Source organism: Branchiostoma lanceolatum, chromosome 5 (genome assembly GCF_035083965.1).
Source record: "Branchiostoma lanceolatum isolate klBraLanc5 chromosome 5, klBraLanc5.hap2, whole genome shotgun sequence".
Taxonomy (NCBI): Eukaryota; Metazoa; Chordata; class Leptocardii; order Amphioxiformes; family Branchiostomatidae; genus Branchiostoma; species Branchiostoma lanceolatum.
The window spans coordinates 20,592,094-20,611,283 of NC_089726.1; the positions used below are offsets into that span (position 1 = coordinate 20,592,094).

At 41.8% G+C, this 19,190-nt stretch overlaps 1 protein-coding gene and 1 long non-coding RNA gene across 2 annotated transcripts in view; both read right to left on the minus strand.

Moving 5' to 3' along the window:
• Positions 1 to 255: 255 nt before the first annotated feature.
• Positions 256 to 19,190, minus strand: part of LOC136435948 (uncharacterized) — a 32,798-nt gene continuing 13,863 nt past the window's right edge. Inside the window, exons 5-9 of the mRNA XM_066429658.1 lie at positions 18,743 to 18,897; positions 18,075 to 18,224; positions 4,025 to 4,169; positions 3,032 to 3,184; positions 256 to 415 (exon numbers count right to left, since the gene is read on the minus strand). Coding sequence (XP_066285755.1) covers positions 303 to 415; positions 3,032 to 3,184; positions 4,025 to 4,169; positions 18,075 to 18,224; positions 18,743 to 18,897 — 716 coding nt within the window. The 3' untranslated portion in view covers positions 256 to 302. The remainder of the gene's footprint in view (positions 416 to 3,031; positions 3,185 to 4,024; positions 4,170 to 18,074; positions 18,225 to 18,742; positions 18,898 to 19,190) is intronic.
• On the minus strand, positions 6,609 to 11,969 carry LOC136435670 (uncharacterized). Its single transcript, XR_010755879.1, has 2 exons — positions 7,172 to 11,969; positions 6,609 to 6,934 (listed from the first exon to the last, which is right to left on the minus strand). It is a non-coding gene; the product is annotated as an uncharacterized lncRNA (long non-coding RNA).

Sequence of the window (19,190 nt, forward strand, 5' to 3'; positions counted from 1 at the left end):
GCATAGAAATGTGATATATCTATAGAGTTACCAAGATTGGCCTGAATGAAATCTGAATGTTGAAAGAATAAAACTGTAACATGTTGGCGTTTCTCGTGAACTGAGGCATGAGCCAACACGCAAAGTGATTAGATTTCCTCTAGTTTGGGTCTTACTTCGAGATAATAAATGTAATATCCTTACATCTGTTGCACGTTCATCATTGTTTATAATGATGAACTTATGCAAAATTACATAACGGTATCAAAATTTAATCATGATAGGAGATAAAGACGCTTTCTGGGCCAGAAAATAAACACGGGTCAGCCCACGATAACAGCAAGCAATGCAGTCCTGAGGCCGGCAGCTAAGATAGCTACCTGCAGAGCAATCCCTGCGCCGCTAGGTGTCGCAGATGGGGTTGGGCCATCGGGGTCTGAAAATGCCAAAAAGGTGGACTCGGTTATATCTCTGAAGTTCATTCCCTGAGGCTAATTGCTAGTACATGGTAGAAACATAAGTGACATACATGTGACAATGGGCAGTTGATTGACATTATCGTTATAAAAGACTAAACAAACACTATTTCAAAAGCTTCCTATCGACCAGAAGGTATGTCCATTTTGTCCAGAGGTAGTTGAAGACGAATATCACTTTTTGATTGTATGTCCCAAATATTTTGATGTACGTAATACACTATACTCAATGCTATCGTCGGATCTACCAGGATTTATCTGAATGGACTTGAATATCAAATTTAAGTACATAATGAAATGTGACAACCCATGCATGGTATACATTGGGAAGTATATCAAAGAATGTCTAGACGTTAGAAACTCCCCAATGATTGTAAAATCCCATTGTCATCCCATACTACTTCACCATATTGTATAAGATTGACTGATTAGCCTAACATAATGTTATCTATGTACCAGTGGATGCCATACTTTGTACCTTGTACAATTGTTGTGCAATAAAGTTATTATTATAATATATTGGCTATATCTAGACATTTTGGGTTGGACTTCTTTTTTGTAAGCAGAGAAAGAGGAAAAGCCCCACTTTATTATCTTCGCCGAGTACTATAGTACTCGGGGTAGATTATGTTTTCGGTTGAGCCAGCTGTTTGGTGGGTCTGTATGTATGTCAAGAGCATAACTCAAGAAACCTTTGATGAATCTTTATGATTTTTGGTAGGTGTGTAGTGGTCGTGCAAAGGAAGGTCAAGTTCAAAAATGGTTCACCATGCGTTTCTCAACAGTACTGCAGCGGACTTTGAATTTTTGTGCGTTTGTATGTAGGCAAAAAAAGTGACAGAAACGTTGATGGATCTTCATGATTTTTTGCAGGTGTGTAGATGTTGTAGAAACGGAGGTCAAGTTCAAAAATGGTTTTCTTGGCATTTTCCGTCGGTACTGCAGCGGGCTTTGTGTGGATGTGTATTTTCTTGTGGACAACATAACTCAAGAAGCTGTTGATGGATCTGCATGATATTTAGTGGATGGGTAGGGTTTACGGAAAGGAAGGTCAAGTTCGATAATCGGCCTTCTAGCGAGTACCTAAGGTAGTGGATCGGAGCTTCAAAATTTACTGGCATATTTTCTGAAAGTGCTATGGTCATGATATTTGTGTGGTAGATAGTTCATGCCACAAGAAGTAAGTTCTGTAAGTTTGGGCCCCCTAGCGGCTTGTTCAGAACTGCAGTGGGTGTTTTTGTTTTGACATTCGGACACGTATTACTTGAGAAGGGGTGAAGAGATTGTCGTGAAGTTTTGTATGTAGAGAGCTCAGATGGTGCTTTGCACAATCGATTTCTAATTATAGAAAACAGGGGCTAATCTGCATAATTAGTAAGGATAATTTTAAATCCATTACATTCAATAATGGGGCATGTGACAGGGTTCCCGAAACAGGCCAGCAGAAGGCCTTGCCTAGAGGCATTAAATAAACAGATGGGGTACATAAATAAACAAATGGGGCAGTCTCACTACAATTCAAGCAGATGTGTGGGTCCGGTTGGTTTTTAAAGTGTTCAGTTTCGGCATTTTTGTCCAACACACGGGTTGAGACATAACGGAAAGGGAACAAAATAGAAAGCCTTACAAAACACCTAAAAACATGTGAATAACCAGCCGGACCCACTCCTCTGCTCAGAGAGTACACTGCACCAAAACTGCACCACTGCTAGGTAATACCTAGCACCGTATGGAAAAGTAACATGTACTATGTCTTGCAAAATGTGTATGATATGGAATAAAGATTTATTCTATTCATATATATTGACTGTACCATTTAATTATAACTTTCAATTTTTTTGATGACCAGTTCTAACATATATCAGCACACTATACACATATACTAGTCCTGTACCACCAAATGATTTTTATCCCTATCTAGACTGGACTTATTCTCCCCCCCCATCATAACGTTCAAACGGTATGGTGTATGATCAAGTTTGCAGGGGGTGATAAGCATGTAAATATTAATCACTCTCCACAATAAGCCTTGATTATTTGGCGAAGATAATGTGTTCGTGGAACTCTAGTTTTATTGTCTAGTATGTGTTTGTTTGTTCGTTAGTTTGTTTAATTGTATGTATTGGTCAACAACAAGGCGATTCGAACTGCGCGTGCGCAGTGTGATGAACTGTGGGTAAGATGTCAAATTATAGGCCCTTGAGGCATAAACAAATAGACATATGGTATCAAGCTTGGTCTAAACAAGAACTGTTTACGAGTAAGGGGCCTTTACCTTTGACCACGCGCAAGCGCAGTTCAACTAGTGAAACGGCTTATGCCGTGGCAATGTTATATAATGTTATATAATGTTATGTAATATTGTATTAGATAGATTGGTTAGCCTAATAGAATGTTATCTATGTGCCAGTGAATGCCATACTTTGTACCTTGTACAATTGTTGTGCAATAAAGTTATTATAATGATAACAATATGATATATATATATGATTAAAATTGAGTGCGTCGTCATCTTTTTTGCAAGTGTTTGTATCTGTTTAAATTAATATTATTAGATAAAGATTGAAGTGTTTCACCTGTGCAGTTCTCCTCGACGCCCGCAAGGAGGCGCAGGGTGATGGTGACAGCGTCCGTAGTCTTCTTCAGGAAAACCAACCCCTCCTCAGTCATCAACTGTATGTTATCGCACTCCTGGTGGTAACACTGTTGCATTCGGCCGCGAAACTGACCTGAAAAGGATGCCCTGAAATAAAACTGTTCCTGTATCTGTATCTATATAGCCGGTATAACCGTCCTTAGGCGTAACACACCAGCTAATTGTTTGCTTATTGAGAAGCCTATTAATCTTATTTTGTAAGTAATGTTACATTATGTATGTCTCGATGCAAACAAAATAGGGTAGAAAACGTGTAAGGATTAAGCCTTTTTAGGCCAGTTATGCCGTACATGTATATGCGTGTTCATGTGTTTGCATCTGTGTGAGTGTGTGTGTGTGTGTGTGTTGTACTTGTGCCTGTATTTTGTGTGTCTGTGTACTATGTGTCTGATTCTATGTATGTGTGTGTGTGTGTTTGTGTGTGTGTGTGAGTGTGTGTGTGTGTGTGTGTGTGTGAGTGTGTGTGTGTGTGTGATCGTTGTTGCTTGTCACGGCCTGTCTCAGTGTCTTTCTGCGTCTTCCCAATTTCCCTGGGCCTATGTATCTGTGCGTGCGTTTGTGTATGTGTGTGTGTGTGTGTGTGCGTCTGTGTGTGTGTGTTCACGCGCGCGTTTATGTGTGTGTGTGCGTGCGTGCGCGTTTGTGTGTGTGTGTCGACGTTTGTGTGTGTGTGCGTGTGTGTGCGTTTGTGTGTGTGTGTGTGCCGACGTTTGTGTATTTGAGCGTGTGTGTGCGTTTGTGTGTGTGTGTGATTGTGTGTGATTGTGTGTGTGTGTGTGTGTGTGTATACGTGTGTGTGTGTGTGTGTATACGTGTGTGTGTGTGTGTGTGTGCGCGTTTGTGTGTGTGTGTGTGTGTCTGTGTACCCGTGCGCAGGTATGTGTGCTTTAGATAAACCGTGAAGCAAATGTACCTGTATCTGAGATTTGAATGGCCTTCAGGTCGGGATTGTTCTTCCAGAAGCTGGCGTGGTCCGACCGCAGTAGCTCTCGGTAGACCGGCCAGAACGGATCGGACGGGCCCTCCTGGTACACGTCTCTCAGTGGCATTAGCAATGTCTAATAAGGAAAAAAAAGGATATATAGCTATATAATTCTAGCAAAGCAGTCCAAAAATGTTGATATGAATAGCAATAATGATAAAAGTACTAAATAATGAAATAAGAACTCATTTCTAATACAAGAGACGTCCCAGCTCCAAGATGTTGGGCATTCATCGAATTTCTCTTGGAGCTGGGACGGGAGGCAATACCAGCTTCCAACCACCTTTGACCTATTTTTTGCACTTCCGTTGGGTTACATACTCTTAGCTACTGTATACAACCAAGGAGGTTTTGACCTCCTTGATGCAACTTACCAAATATATAGCTATGTAAAGTTAGCATGGCAGTCCAACAATGTTGATATGTAAGGCAATAGTAACAAGAATCTGAAGACCCAAAAATCTCCATGAAATTTGTTTTTATATATGATGTGTTTTATTTGCTCAAGTTATTCGTTGTTGTTGCAGTGACACATACCAGGGGGTCAAAAATAATAGTAAGATTAGTGGCGTCCGTGTGGCGCAGTGGTAGATCACTCGGCTGTCAAACAATGGGTCTCCGGTTCGTATCCCAGTGTGCCCAGAGACATGTCCGGGCTTGCGCCCCGACGTTGTGCCCTTGGGAAAGGCATTTAACACAACTTTCCTCACTTCACTCAGGTATAAATGAGTACCTAGCTCATCTAGGGTTAGGAACGTCCCTCGGATAGGACGTTAAATGGAGGTCCCGTGTTTGGGGAGAGTCACATCCCACGCACGTTAAAGAACCCACCACACCTTTCGAAAAAGAGTAAGGGCATGCCCCGGCGTGCGATGGTCCAAACCTTACAGTCCGGTCTGGGATGACATCTTGAAAAGGTGATAGTTCACCTGTTATGTCAATCCTTCCACAAATGTGGTAAATCGAAAAAAAAAAAAAAAATAGACCTTGACCATTCTCCTCCCAACACATACCAAATATAATAACAATCCATCTACATGTTCTACAGTTATGCTGACTTTAAGCATCGGGTGACACAAACATATAACCGGTGACACAAACACACAAACACACGCAAACACACTAAAAAAAATATCCCCATGAAAAAGTATTTTTTTCATGGAGATAAATACACACACGCAAACACACTCAAAACAATATCCCCATGAAAAAGTATTTTTTTTCATGGAGATAAATACACACACGCAAACACACTCTAAACAATATATACACATGAAAAAGTATTTTTTTCATGGAGATAAATACACACACGCAAACACACTCAAAACAATATCCCCATTAAAAAAGGATTTTTTTCATGGAGACAAATACACACACGCAAACACACTCAAAACAATACCCCCATGAAAAAGTTTTTTTTCATGGATATAAACACACACACACAAACACACTCAAAGCAATACCCCCATGAAAAAGTGTTTTTTCATGGAGATAAACACACACACACACATACTCAAAACAATATTCCCATGAAAAAGTATTTTTTCATGGAGATAAATACACACACGCAAACACACTCAAAACAATATCCCCATGAAAAAGTATTTTTTCATGGAGATAAACACACACACGCAAACACACTCAAAACAATATCCCCATGAAACAGTATTTTTTCATGGAGACAAATACACACACGAAAACACACTCAAAACAATACCCCTATGAAAAAGTGTTTTTTCATGGATATAAACACACACACGCAAACACACTCAAAACAATACCCCCATGAAAAAGTGTTTTTTCATGGAGATAAACACACACACACACACACTCAAAACAATATTCCCATGAAAAAGTATTTTTTCAAGGAGATAAATACACACACGCAAACACACTCAAAACAATATCCCCATGAAAAAGTATTTTTTCATGGAGATAAACACACACACGCAAACACACTCAAAACAATATCCCCATGAAACAGTATTTTTTTTCATGGAGATAAATACACACACGCAAACACACTCAAAACAATATCCCCATGAAAAAGTATTTTTCCATGGAGACAAATACACACACGAAAACACACTCAAAACAATACCCCCATGAAAAAGTGTTTTTTCATGGATATAAACACACACACGCAAACACACTCAAAACAATACCCCCGTGAAAAAGTGTTTTTTCATGGAGATAAACACAAACACAAACACACTCCAAACACTAGAGAGGCAACATTTGCGGGCAAATGCAAAATGTTTACCTTCGCATAGTCTAGCCTGCCATTCATACTTCTACAAACTTAAGGTACTTTGGAGGGATGGGTAAGAGAATATTTTGCCTTCGCTCATATTGCAAGACTTTCATAAAGATACTACTGGAGTGCCATTCATTGAATAGTTTGGATGTTCTTAGCCCCAACAAGGATGAATGTCAAATGATTCTCTCAGCACACACTCTCACCATCAATGTAATTAAGAGGAGAGATACAAGCACAAGTCATGTACACTTTGAATCTTCTTGACAGGTTTAATCAAACAATTTTTGAAATCTTACATTTTGTCTTCTCTCACAATCTTATTACTTTTTAGTACATACAAAAATGCAAATACAAAAACTGTAAATACAAGAAAAATGGAAGTACAAAAAATATGCAAGCTGAAATAATATACACTTTGAGTCTTAACTATGTGAGCCAAACAATCTGAAGCTTAATAATTGTTATCAAAATTTGCAAAGCTGGTGTCCTTCTGCGCAGCTGCAGTTTGCTGGGACCTCCCCATGCAGTTTCTCATGGAGACATGGACCACGTTCTGCCTCTCTTCTCTAGATGGGTCCCATCTGGAGGACAGAAACAGGAGTGAGGTTTGAGGAAAAGAAGCATTCAGGATAAAAATCATAGGTTAATCAGTCTCTTTGAAGTTAAAGAAACAATCAACATCATGTGCACCCTTTGCTGTTGACCCAACAACTTACACTTGACATCACCTTTTCTCTAGATCTAAAACACATGTTTACTGGTGTTTTAACAGAAAACAATTCTATTCTTATTTCCTTGTTATATTAGCACAAGCATACCTGCTGTATGTTCAGACTGCTTGAGCATGATCTTCTGACTGCTTAACCACTTAAAAGAAAAGGAAAATTATGGTTACTGACAATGATGCAGTGGTGGAGAACTCTAAATATGGAATTTCATGCTTTCAAAAGGAAAAATGAGTTGAAACATGACAATAAGAGTGAAAAAGATATATTACATAAGATCAAGATACAAGATTACAAATATAGAATCTATAATATAAAGAAAAAGTTAAGAAAAAAAACCGCCTGATATATTTTCCAAGGTACTTAAAGGTGCTCTTCGAACAGAAGAATGGTCTCCTAAAAGAAAGGAAAAAAAAGAAGAGATTAGATCATTGTTTAAAAGTGACTACCTATTGTTATCCTTGTGCATTCCGTTTTTTTCTTCTTTTTTCATTTCCTCTATCCCAATCACAGGGAGAGCTATTTTTCCTTCCTCAACCACAATCACAGGGGAGAGCTCTTTTTCCTTCCTTTGTAACACCAGGAACCCCCTTACCCACCCCTAACCTTAGGGGTGGGTAAGGGGGTTCCTGTTTCACCAGGAACCCCCTTACCAACCACTGAGGTTAGGGGTTGGCAAGGGCGGAGTGGGTACGACTTCATCGTTCATGTCCCCTCCCCCTTGCATACCCTGTTTGTTCAGCTTTGACCAAACAGGATTACCAAGACCAGAGCTGGTGATGATCCTTATGTCGCCAGGAACCCCCTTACAAACTCCAAACCTCAATGGTTTCTTGGTAAGGGGGTTCCTGTTTCGCAAGGAACCCCCTTACCAACCACTGAGGTTAGTGGTTGGCAAGGGCGGAGCGGGTATATATGACCCTCCCCCTCGCATACCCTGTTTGTTCAACATTGAGTTTGACCAATCAGAGTATGCAAGGCCAGACTGGCGACTATCCTTTTTTTTTGCACCAGGAACCCCCGTAGGCGGAGCGGGTAATGCCTCCTCTCCCTTGCCCACCTAATACGGTTGGCAAGGGCAGAGCTGGTGCATATCCTCATTATGATAACAAAGGAAGGAATTTTTTTCTATTCCATCGCCTTTTCACAGGTTATTGCAGCATCACTGATACAGCGAACAATACACAGCATCATGGTAACTGTAAAATGTCTGTATGACCCCACAGCTTACATTTGATGGCACTGGTGAAATGTAAACATGGTCAATAAGGGTTCCTTTCATGGTTGTAGGATCTTCCACCAACTGTTCGAAATCCTTTGTCACAAAGAAATTCAGAATCTTTTTGTTGTCTTCCCCTGAAATCAAGTTCTCGTTAAAGTCCCCAAGAAAGATTGTAGTATTTCGTTTCACCGTGGCCAGGTGCTGCATCAATTTCTCTAAATTGCATATGAATACATCTTTTTTCACATTGGGTGGCCTGTAAATAGGTACAATGAGAATTTCCACTCCCTCAGCAGACATACGCATAACCACACATTCAAGGCGTATGTCACTTGGAATAGGTATTTCAGAACATCTGTACCCATCACGGACATAAACTGCCACTCCTCCATGAGGGGAACTTGTTGTCATAGAGTCTGCCTCACAAACACGTCTCCTGTCTTGACGAAACACAGTAAAGTTTTCTAGCTGCACCTGAGAAGACTGCACATCACCAGATAGCCATGTCTCAGTCAAGCATATTATATCAGCTTTGAGCAGACAGGTGGATTTCAGACTTTTAAAGTGGCCTACCAGGCCTTCAGTATTGTGGTGGACAATATTTAGGACCCTATTGCTTTCAGATCTGTCATCAATATTTATGAACGGGTCACATCTAAACTGTAAGTGCCTCATACTTTTGACCGCCTCCTCTACTTGCTCATCACAGTAGATAGAGTCCTGCTTGTAGTCGGTAATGTAGAGCCCACCTATTGAACAAACCCTACTTAATGCCACATACGACATACCTGATGCGAAAGCCTTTTTCATGGAGACAACCGCTTTAGGAACAGTCATGCCCTGCACTTTGTGTGTCGTACATGCCCAGGCTAGCTTCAACGGGATTTGGTGACGTGTAACATTGCGAATTTTTTTCAAGGTGCTCTCGATCTGACGCACTGGCACTGAGTTGACAGGTATCTCCTTGGGAACAGCACTCTTTTGCCGTTCCTCAGCACCTACCCTTGGGTTATCAAATAGCACATAAACAGTTGCAACTTCACTGGCATTATCTTCCCCACCTTTCATTCCAGTCACAGTTCCAAATGCACCATTCACTAAACCATCTTCAACGTTGACATTGCGGCAAAGTATGACCCTAGCACCAACTCCGACTCGGAGCACATCTAGTAGGTCGTCTCGTACCCCTTCAACTAAATCTCTCCTTTTAATCGAACCTGAGCACAGATCTTTGGAAAAATCAAAGGCCTCGTATCGTCTAATCGGTGAACACCGGAGGATCAACATGTTGTCATTATGCCGATCAACAGTATCATTGGTGCCGAAAATGTGAAGGGCATCTTTAGGGTAATCATCTGATGCAAAGTCAAGAGAGAGCACCCTTGAACACAGAGTTTTGTCATCTTCATCTGAAAGTTTGTCTTTCTTTCTCTTTACCCTAAGCCTGTTCAAAAGCTCGGCAAATGCAGCATCATCCTTCTGCCTCATGATCTCCTCTAGTTGCACAACTTCAAAAATGGGATTCCAGAGGTCAATGATCTCTTTTTTTCTATCCCTGCAAAGGCTCTTACCTTTGACTGGAGGTAGTTGGTACATGTCGCCAACTGCCAATATACTTACATTTCCAAACTTTGCATCTGGGTGCGCATGTGTCAGTTGGCCCAATCTACCGTCGATGAAGGACATTACATTTTTATCAACCATCGACACTTCATCTATGACCACAATCTTTAGACTTTGGTACTGTGCGCGCACTGTATTCAGTGTTTTTTCCGAGAGGGGTTGATATTTAGAACCAAATGTCAAGTGGAACGCATGGTGGACAGTGCTTCCACCGATGTTGAAAGCGGCCGTTCCCGTGGGCGCCGTAAGTAGGACAGAGATATCGTCAGGGTTCTCTTGTGTCTGCTTAAGTATTCTCGTAGCTTCGTAACATATGCACTTGATAAGATGGCTCTTTCCGGTCCCAGCACCGCCCGTTACAAAAATATGAAAGGGCTCCGGTCGCTTCCCCGCTGCAGTTTCCAAACACCACTTCCGTACAAAATAGAAAACATCTTGTTGCATGGGATTGAGCGACTGCATTAGAGGGAGTGCAGTTTTTGAAGCGATCTGCAACTGGCATTTTTCTAGGGTGAAGCCTTGTTCTTTCGACTTGTCTGTCCTGTCCACAATCGCAAGATCAGGGATGTCATCCTCAATATCTTCATCATCAAAAAGTTGGACTTTTACTTGCGCGTCTTGACACTCAAATCTGTCCTGTTCCTGTACAGGGAAGATCTGGGCCCAAGCATCATCTAGATCACCGCTGGTGTTTTCTACTTCTTTACGTGCCCCCTCAAGTTCTTCACGATTTTTCTCAAATTGACACCTGTTATTCTCCACAATATCCCTGACATTTAAGACACCTGTCCTTTCAGACAATAAAACAGAGCCACTCAAGTAGAAGTCTTCATACTTTGCAAACTGTTCTGGTTTTAACTGCATGTCAGAGTAGTGCGGCAAGTATAACTTGAGCAACGTCAAGTAGAATCGCTCTGGATCTTTTTCCTTATTAAACTTGGCAAAGCGAATGATAGCAGGGTTCGATCTGGTGCGCTTTTGTACAGACCCTAAATTATCATTCAGGACATACTTCTTGGTGCCTCGAGATGGCTGCTCACCATCTTGTTGCTTCCCCGAAAAGGAAACCACACGATACTCAGAGACAAACTTTGCGGCACACATTGTTTGGAAGGGTTCTTCCAGTGGTCTCGCCTTGTATCGGTCCATAATGCTCGGCATCCAGATGCTTTCCTCCTCGCCGTTTTCTGCACTAGCAATGTTCTGGATCGCTGCCAAGGGTTTAGACAGGCGACTAGCTTTCTCATCTGTTGGTATGAAAATGACTTCTCTTGAACAATCCTTTAGCTTCAGGCTACAGGCTCGATACACTGCCTCCTGCGCACTCACTTCCCTGTGGTGAAGGTAGGCGTTGCCTACTTTTCTCATTTCATTAACTACATCCTGATTCCCTTCCCTAGCCTCTTTCTGGGCCTGTTTAAGTAGCTTTCCCATTTCCCTTTCTGCTTTGCTAATGTACGATACAATGTACTTAACACAACTGTAGGCATCGAGAACATATTGGATGTCCATGTTACCATTCCAAGCCCGGAGTAGATGTGGATTGTAATTGTTCACCCACATGTCCTTTGGCTCGCGCCTGACCACTACTTGCTTCCTGGTTGCCATCAAGTTGAAGGCGTCACAGAACTCTGCGGCCGAGAGATCTGCCTCCTTCAGAATGGTGTCTGTGGAGCACTTGTTTGGCTCCTTGGTCTTGTCCAACACGTCCCAGAATTTTTTAAGGACTGCTTCGGCTTGCTTCTTTCTTCCTTTGAAGGATGCCATTTCTGCATCAGTTAGATCTTGCAGTTTCACGGGGCCGCACATAAATGTCTGCTTCACGGGAGGTTTTGGGAATCCAAACCTACAGACCTTGCCACCTTTCTTGCAGGATGCTGTATGACCTTTCCGGTGCGTTTGAACCTGACTAACTATGTCAAATAGCTCCTTATCTGCCTCTGAGTCGGGTAGCTGACTGCACACATACCTGTCCACAAAGGCACATATCTCCTCTTCAGAATTTACGTTCAATTTCGGCGCATCTTTCACCCACAACAAGCGATGTATGTGTGGACTGCCACGGGCCTGGATTTCAGTTCTTGAAAAAGTTTCTACAACTTCCCATATGGGTTGCGACTGAGACTGAATGAGATGTTTGAAAAGCAGCTTGACTCTGTGATCAAACATGCGAGCAGCAGTGACTGGATTACTCTTCAAAATGTCACAACGCTCTTCCCACGTCAACTCACTCACTGGTACGGTACCACGATCTTGTCGAATTGCTTCCAAAACTTCTGTCCATCGCAAGTCCGCCGCAGAAAAAGTCACGAACCACGTGGGAATTCCAATCTGCCTGATCATTGCGTACAATTCATTGAGCGTCTTTTCCCAGAACTGTGGAGTACCCCTGACTGGCTGAAGGAAGCGATAGCCTTCATCTGACTTTAGAATGGCCTGTACGTCCTCTCTGTCCGACAACATTTGGGCCCCTATTCTACGCCCGTCACTTGTGATTGGTGAACTTTTTCGCAACGAAATGGAAATATTTGATCGTATGAAGTGCGTTTCTATTACATATTGTGCATAGAATATGTAGCTGGCATCGCTCGCAAACCGTGAGTCTGCACCCATAAGGCGTGCCTTGAAGTACTGACTGGCAGTTATACGTGTCTCGCGGTCATCGTTGAAAGAATACTCTCCCGTTGGAAACTGTACCGGGAAAGACATCGCCTCTCCTCCGACTTCCTTGAAGACAAAAACTGGCCTATTACCTTCTCCCGGGGCCACACAAAGTACGTGTTCATCATAGTGATCAAGGAAGTCCTGTCCTATGTCTACTGGTTGCAGGCATGTATCATGTGGAAGACCCCTTAGCTGGTCGTCATCGTCGTCTTCATTCAGAGCTGCCTCTTCCGTTACTTTTTCAACATTGATCTGTCCAAGAATGTTGTCCATCTCCTCGTCTTCCATGCCATCTCTGGCTGCCCGGACCATGTCACTCCCTTCCTGCTGCTCGCCATCTGTATGATTTTGTGTGTCATCGTGACCATGTTCAGTTTCAGTAATAGCCGGTTGGATGAACCCCCCTTCCTCAGTCCACGGCACAACCCAGTCAGTGTCAACAGAAACACCATTGTAATGTTTGTTATTGTCTACAAGATATTGCAGAGCAGTGTCAACCTTCAATGGGCTTATTTGTCTGTACATGTAATGCCCTCTGTACTCTAACTTCTTCTTTAGCTTCACTTTGACAAACTGCGCCTCTGAAGGCATTCTGGGTAGAACCGCATGTGTTTTACTTACATCTGCTGGAACACACACTACAGGACCATTAACTCCTTTCTGACCACCTTTCGGAAGAGCTGTTACCTTCATGAATGGTATTCTCACAGCTACTAACTGTGACTCAAGTGTATTGAGACATTTCAACTGGGGTGGTATTTCTGGAAGACTCATCTTGTTAGTTTGCGCCTGGGCTGGAATTTTCTTTTTCAACAAGTAACCTTTGCAGGTGTAACAAATCCATTCCTTACCATGTGACTTAACTTTAGGACAAGGCTGTCTGGTGCACTCTTTGTTACATTTATGAACATACTCACCTGTCAGACAGCCATGAACTGAAGAATCAAACTTAGATCGATCACACACCACGACTTGTGAACGGAAGAATATCTTATGGCACACAGTACAAACATGTTTTAGTCCTTCCCTGCATTCCTTCTGGAACTTTTTAACAGCTTGCTCCACAATTATGGAATCATGTTCCAGCCTTCTATTATTCTGAACCTGTGCTATTTTTTCTGCTCTTAGTTCTGGATCACTTTGATACTTTTTCCTATCATGTTCAAGTTTCTCCATCCTGTGGTCCTCATCAGTGTGGTACCTGCTCTGTTGTTGTTCAAGTTTCTCTTTCTTGTGGTTCTCATCAGTGTGGTACCTGCTCTGTTGTTGTTCAAGTTTTCCTTTCTTGCGGTTCTCATCTGTGTGGTACCTGGTCTGTTGCTGTTCAAGTTTTTCCAGCCTGTGGTTCTCATCAATATGGTACCTTGTCTTTTCATGTGCAACTTTCTGCTTCTTGTGGTTCTCATCAGTTTGGTACCTGCTCTGCTGTTGTTCAAGTTTTCCTTTCTTGCGGTTCTCATCTGTGTGGTACCTGGTCTGTTGATGTTCAAGTTTTTCCAGCCTGTGGTTCTCATCAGTGTGGTACCTTGTCTTTTCTTGTGCAACTTTCTGCTTCTTGTGGCTCTCATCTGTGTGGTACCTGGTCTGTAGTTGTTCAAGTTTTTCCATCCTGTGATTCTCATCAGTTTGGTACCTGGTCTGTTTTTGGCTATTTTTTCTCTTTCTGTGGACCTCATCACTATGATATCTAACATTTGCTTGGAGCTTTTTACACATCTTGTACTCCTCATCATGGGCATAACGATTGGCTTTCCGCAAGCGGTCTGCTGCAAGGAACTGCTCTGCTTGTTCTGCTTTTGTTTTTTGCATATGGCGATAGTGTTGAAACCTTGACATATTCCTCGACTGCTCTAAGCTCATTACATCTGTGACAATGTCATAGTGATTTCTATCTGTATTCCGAAGATAGATACCAGAGCTATACCCACCATCTGTGTCCTCTCTTACGGTTCCTGTTGGAGAAAATTTCATCCATCTCCACCCCTCCCTTGTACCACAGTAACTATAAACATATATAGGTCTTCTAAGCATTGAAGCCATGCAGTAGATTTCAATATCAGTTGCCCATGTAGCATCAAAATGCATTTGACTGGTTACTATGTAATCAGTCATGGACAGTCCTGTAGGAAGGAAAAGCCTGCAAAAAGCATGAGGTAGTGTCTGCATGTGCGCAACTAACAATGACCTGAGCGCAAGATGGTATTCCTCAATTCCAAACACTGCATATGAGATTGCTTTGAAAAAACAATTACCAAATCCCCCAATACTTTTCACATTGAATGGACACTCTAGGGGAACGCTATTTTGTCCAGGGGGCAAGGGGGACTCATGCAATGCTGCAACAGGAATGCCCAACTGACCTGATAATGTGAACTGGTCAGTCTGCGTCAAAGGGCAAAACACAAACCCTCCTCCAGCATTTGCTCCTGTCTCCTGCACATCTGGGGACCACTGCCTTTGCTGGCCTTCGTTTCCCTTTGATGCCTTCCTAGAATGGCACGAGTGTACACTTATTCAGAAACGTGATAATTAAGTATCTACAAACTGAAAGCCCTGGATCTTGTGGAGGACTTCTGGCATTCAAAAGCAATTCACACCTACTAAAATGAACATTGTACATAAGTTAAATTGATGTTAAACAGTAGTCAAACGTGCCCCAAAACCACCCAGGGGATTTTAAAAAAAGGTATTTTTGAACAGGCAGTCTTATCTTCACTCTCAACATGACAGAGACAATCGGTTCCAATTTCCAAGTTGTACTGATCCCAACAAATTGCAAATCACTGAACATATTTGATAACGATAATGTTCAAGATTCATCTTGTAACATATGAACCAATATATTGCAAAGTACTCTATCTAACAGGATAAAGAGCTCTGATTTCTGATAACAGGATAAAGCTGATTTAGGATAAAGCTGATTTCTGATTTTCACCTTTCCTTGGGTCCAGGATTCTCCTCCACATCCCCCGCTAGCTTCAGCATTAGTTGTGACATCACCAGCCACACTAGCAAACATGACGCCTCTGCCCAACAGTGCAGTGAGTCAAATCCAGGGTTGCTGAAGCAGCCTATCCGCGCCCTGTATGTGGCCAGGTCAACCCCCATCCTGCTTGCCACAGGTCAGCTATGGAATGAAGGCATGAAATTAAAATTGTGCACACATTTCCATATTGAAAAGTTTTGTCAAATAGGAATACCTTTCCTCTGAATGGTCCTCAGCCTGGTAAACAAAAATTACCTACTAGTAAAGGAGTGATTTATACCTCATTACAGCCACCTGTACCTAATCCCCTAAATGATAATAAAAATTGGGTACACAAAAGTGCACATGCACCCTGTATAATTTTTGAGCCCCAAAAAAACTTACAAGCAATTGCCAAGATGTTCCCGTCAGAAAGATTTCTCAGGAAGTTACTGACAATGACAATTTTCCTGTCAATAAGAATTTTCTTGCACTAGGGACAGGACAATCTTGGGAATAATACCGCATGATCTTATTAAATAACATTGTAATCACTAGATGTATAAACATAAACTGCCTGGTCTCGGAAAATGGTTAAAAAGTGAGACAGTCTTTTACTCTTGATAGCAAGACCAATGGACTATTGAATGGATGGTTACCACAAAAATATACTTGCATACAATACGAATATCGAACTCAGTTCTTTTACCAAAATTTCTCTGTTCTACGATCCAAGGACATAAATTTGTACTTGCTAGATCTAGAAATTACTCAAGACCCTGGCGTAAAAATTAGCAGGTAAAGAAATCTGAAACTTTGAATACTATAATGAAGAAAATTCATCCGACGCAAGATCGATCTCAACATTTTGATCAGTTCAAACAAATTATAATTTGATAGTTCTCTGACTCTGTCCTTGCTCTGTCCAAGGAGGTTCTGTCATAACAAATGGCGGGAAAATGAAACATCGAGCTTTATAAGTTACAAGTTACACTCACCTTGAATGGCTTTACGTTCCCTGACGAGAAATAACGGGACAGCAGTGCCTCTGAACCGACTCAACTTTGAAGAAATGAAGCCCAAAATTCGCCGATATCGTCACTGCAACTCGGAGTTGAAAATTTTGGTTTTCGAGTTGGAACATTTGGAGTTGAAACAAGTCAGTTGAAACAAGTCTTGCTTCAACTCTCAATTTTGTTGATTCGAATCGAACCACAACCATATTTGGAACGGTCGATACCATTATCTGACATGAAGGGAGAAAAATACCAAAAGTATCCTAAAAATAGTGTCGTAGTTGGACCTATGTTCCTGTGTACACAATTGATTATTGTAAATATATGTTTATAATTTTTACTATGCATATATTGTTGGGTTAAAGACTATTCTTTTTGCCATAAAGTGGCGTTTAATTTCCTTGTGTTCACCCAAGACGAAAATAAAACGTTCCGATTATGCAAATCATTTCTTTGGAACATCCTATTACTATAAGGGGGAAAAATAAAATTTTTCTAGTACAAAACGTCTGACTTACGTCAGTTTTTTCATGTATAGTAGTTTTGTTACATCGAATAATTATTAACAATACATTAACATGTAGTTTTTGTCAATATTTTATTTTATTATGTGAAAATTGTAATATTATAACATAAGTGACTCCTGTATAGTCATATGAACTTTTCTGTACCTCCTGACTGCCTAAAGACGCTAAATTTTTTTTAACAAAACGCCCTCGGTACAAATGATTCAATTTACTTGTTTTGTCTCCATTGAAAATGTTCCATCAATATTACAATTAGGAAACAGTCACTCAATTTACGCAACGTTGGTGTGTAAACTCCTTAGTATGATATACGTGCTTTATTGGCGTTTTGATGCGTGCCGAACTTTACTTCCGGGTGAGGAAAGGTTGTTGCGGTATTTTAAAATAATAATCGTGGTACGGCATCGTCGGGTATGCGCGTAACACTTGCATTTAATACCGCCATCCCAGTGTCATGAGTGGTTTTAAGTTGAGACGTTGTGAAGTCGAGCTTAGATGGCGCTGGTTTACAGTATGACCGCGGGTGACCGCGGCCGTGGAACGGGAACGTTGTGTTCTACGAGTTCGGCAGCGTGTTCTATTCACCCCGCGGCCACGGATCCTATTTCGAACAGCCTTCCAAACTTCGTTTGGCATTCTATTAAGATTCTAAAGTTCCATTTAGTGCTTAAAATGCTAGTTTTTTCACCAGTTTTTGCCGCATAAAACAATTTTTTTGCATCTATATGGGACAAAACGACCATGGTGCAGTGCCTTGTGTACAGGCCTACCAGCTTGCTGGATTTCAAGATATTCCAAGCTCTAGTTTTGGAGATATTAATGTTTTTTACTTGTGCGGAGAAGACGAAGAAGAGGAAGAAGAGGAAGAAGAGGAAACGTAGCAAAAACAATATGTTTACTTCTGTGAAGGTAAACATAAATATCCTCATGAAAAAGTCTAACAGCATTGTAACACGTTCTGGTAGATGACAGGACCTACCTCTGCTCGGTACTGGGCACTACCGTTCCAGGCCTGCAGCATTGGGGAGTAAAGATGGGCATCGTAGTCTCTCCTGCCATATATGCCAATGAAGTTCCCCCGGAAGCCATCAGCCGCGACGTTGTCGTACGTGTTGTCAGGGTCCGGGACCTAAAACCACAAATAATGATGTGGTTATATAGATGGCTTAGTTGTACGAAGAATATCAGCAAACACACACACACACGAACACACACACACGTACGCACACGCATACACAGAGAGAGACGTCGACACACACACACACACACGCACACACACGCACACACACACAAGGTTGCGTACACACACATTACCACAGACAAAGGCACATATACACACATAAGTACACACACAGGTACTGTGGCATACACCCTGTCACACACAATCAAAGACACGCACACACATACACACACACACACACGCGTGCGAACAGACATACACAGAGAGAGACGCGTTGCGTACACACTCATTACCACAGACAAAGGCACATGTACACACACACACACACGCGCGCGCGCGCACACGTACACACACACACACAGACATGAACACATTCACATCTACAAACAGATACACATACACACTGTCACACACAGTCAAACACAAACAAAGACATATTTGTCAATTCTTCCCCCGCTTCCACCTACCATATCAAACTCCGGTGGTATATACTGTGACCCCTCGGTGTTGTTGTAGTTCAATAGCGGATCCATGCTCATGGCACCTTGGAAGTTTGCGAGTGGGATGCCAGTCTCATTCAGGTACGGTAACAGAACGTCACTCACATAGGCTTCGCTACCCTCTACACAAGCAATGGATAAAGTACATCACATCAAACCTCGCTCATGCGCGCTTATCTATTGTCCTTTACAATCATCATTATGATATCCCTTGTTTATGATCATACTTGTAAAACCCCCCTCTCACTGGACCCGCGGCAAGCTGGCGGCGTCGCTGCGTCCTAAACTGGATTTGGGTTACCATTGACTTTATAATGGGAATATCATTCAAAACGTACAAGTATGACCAAAAAGACAAAACAAAAACAAAAACTTAAAAAGATACGTTTTTTGTTGATGAAATTCGTTGAGTGCT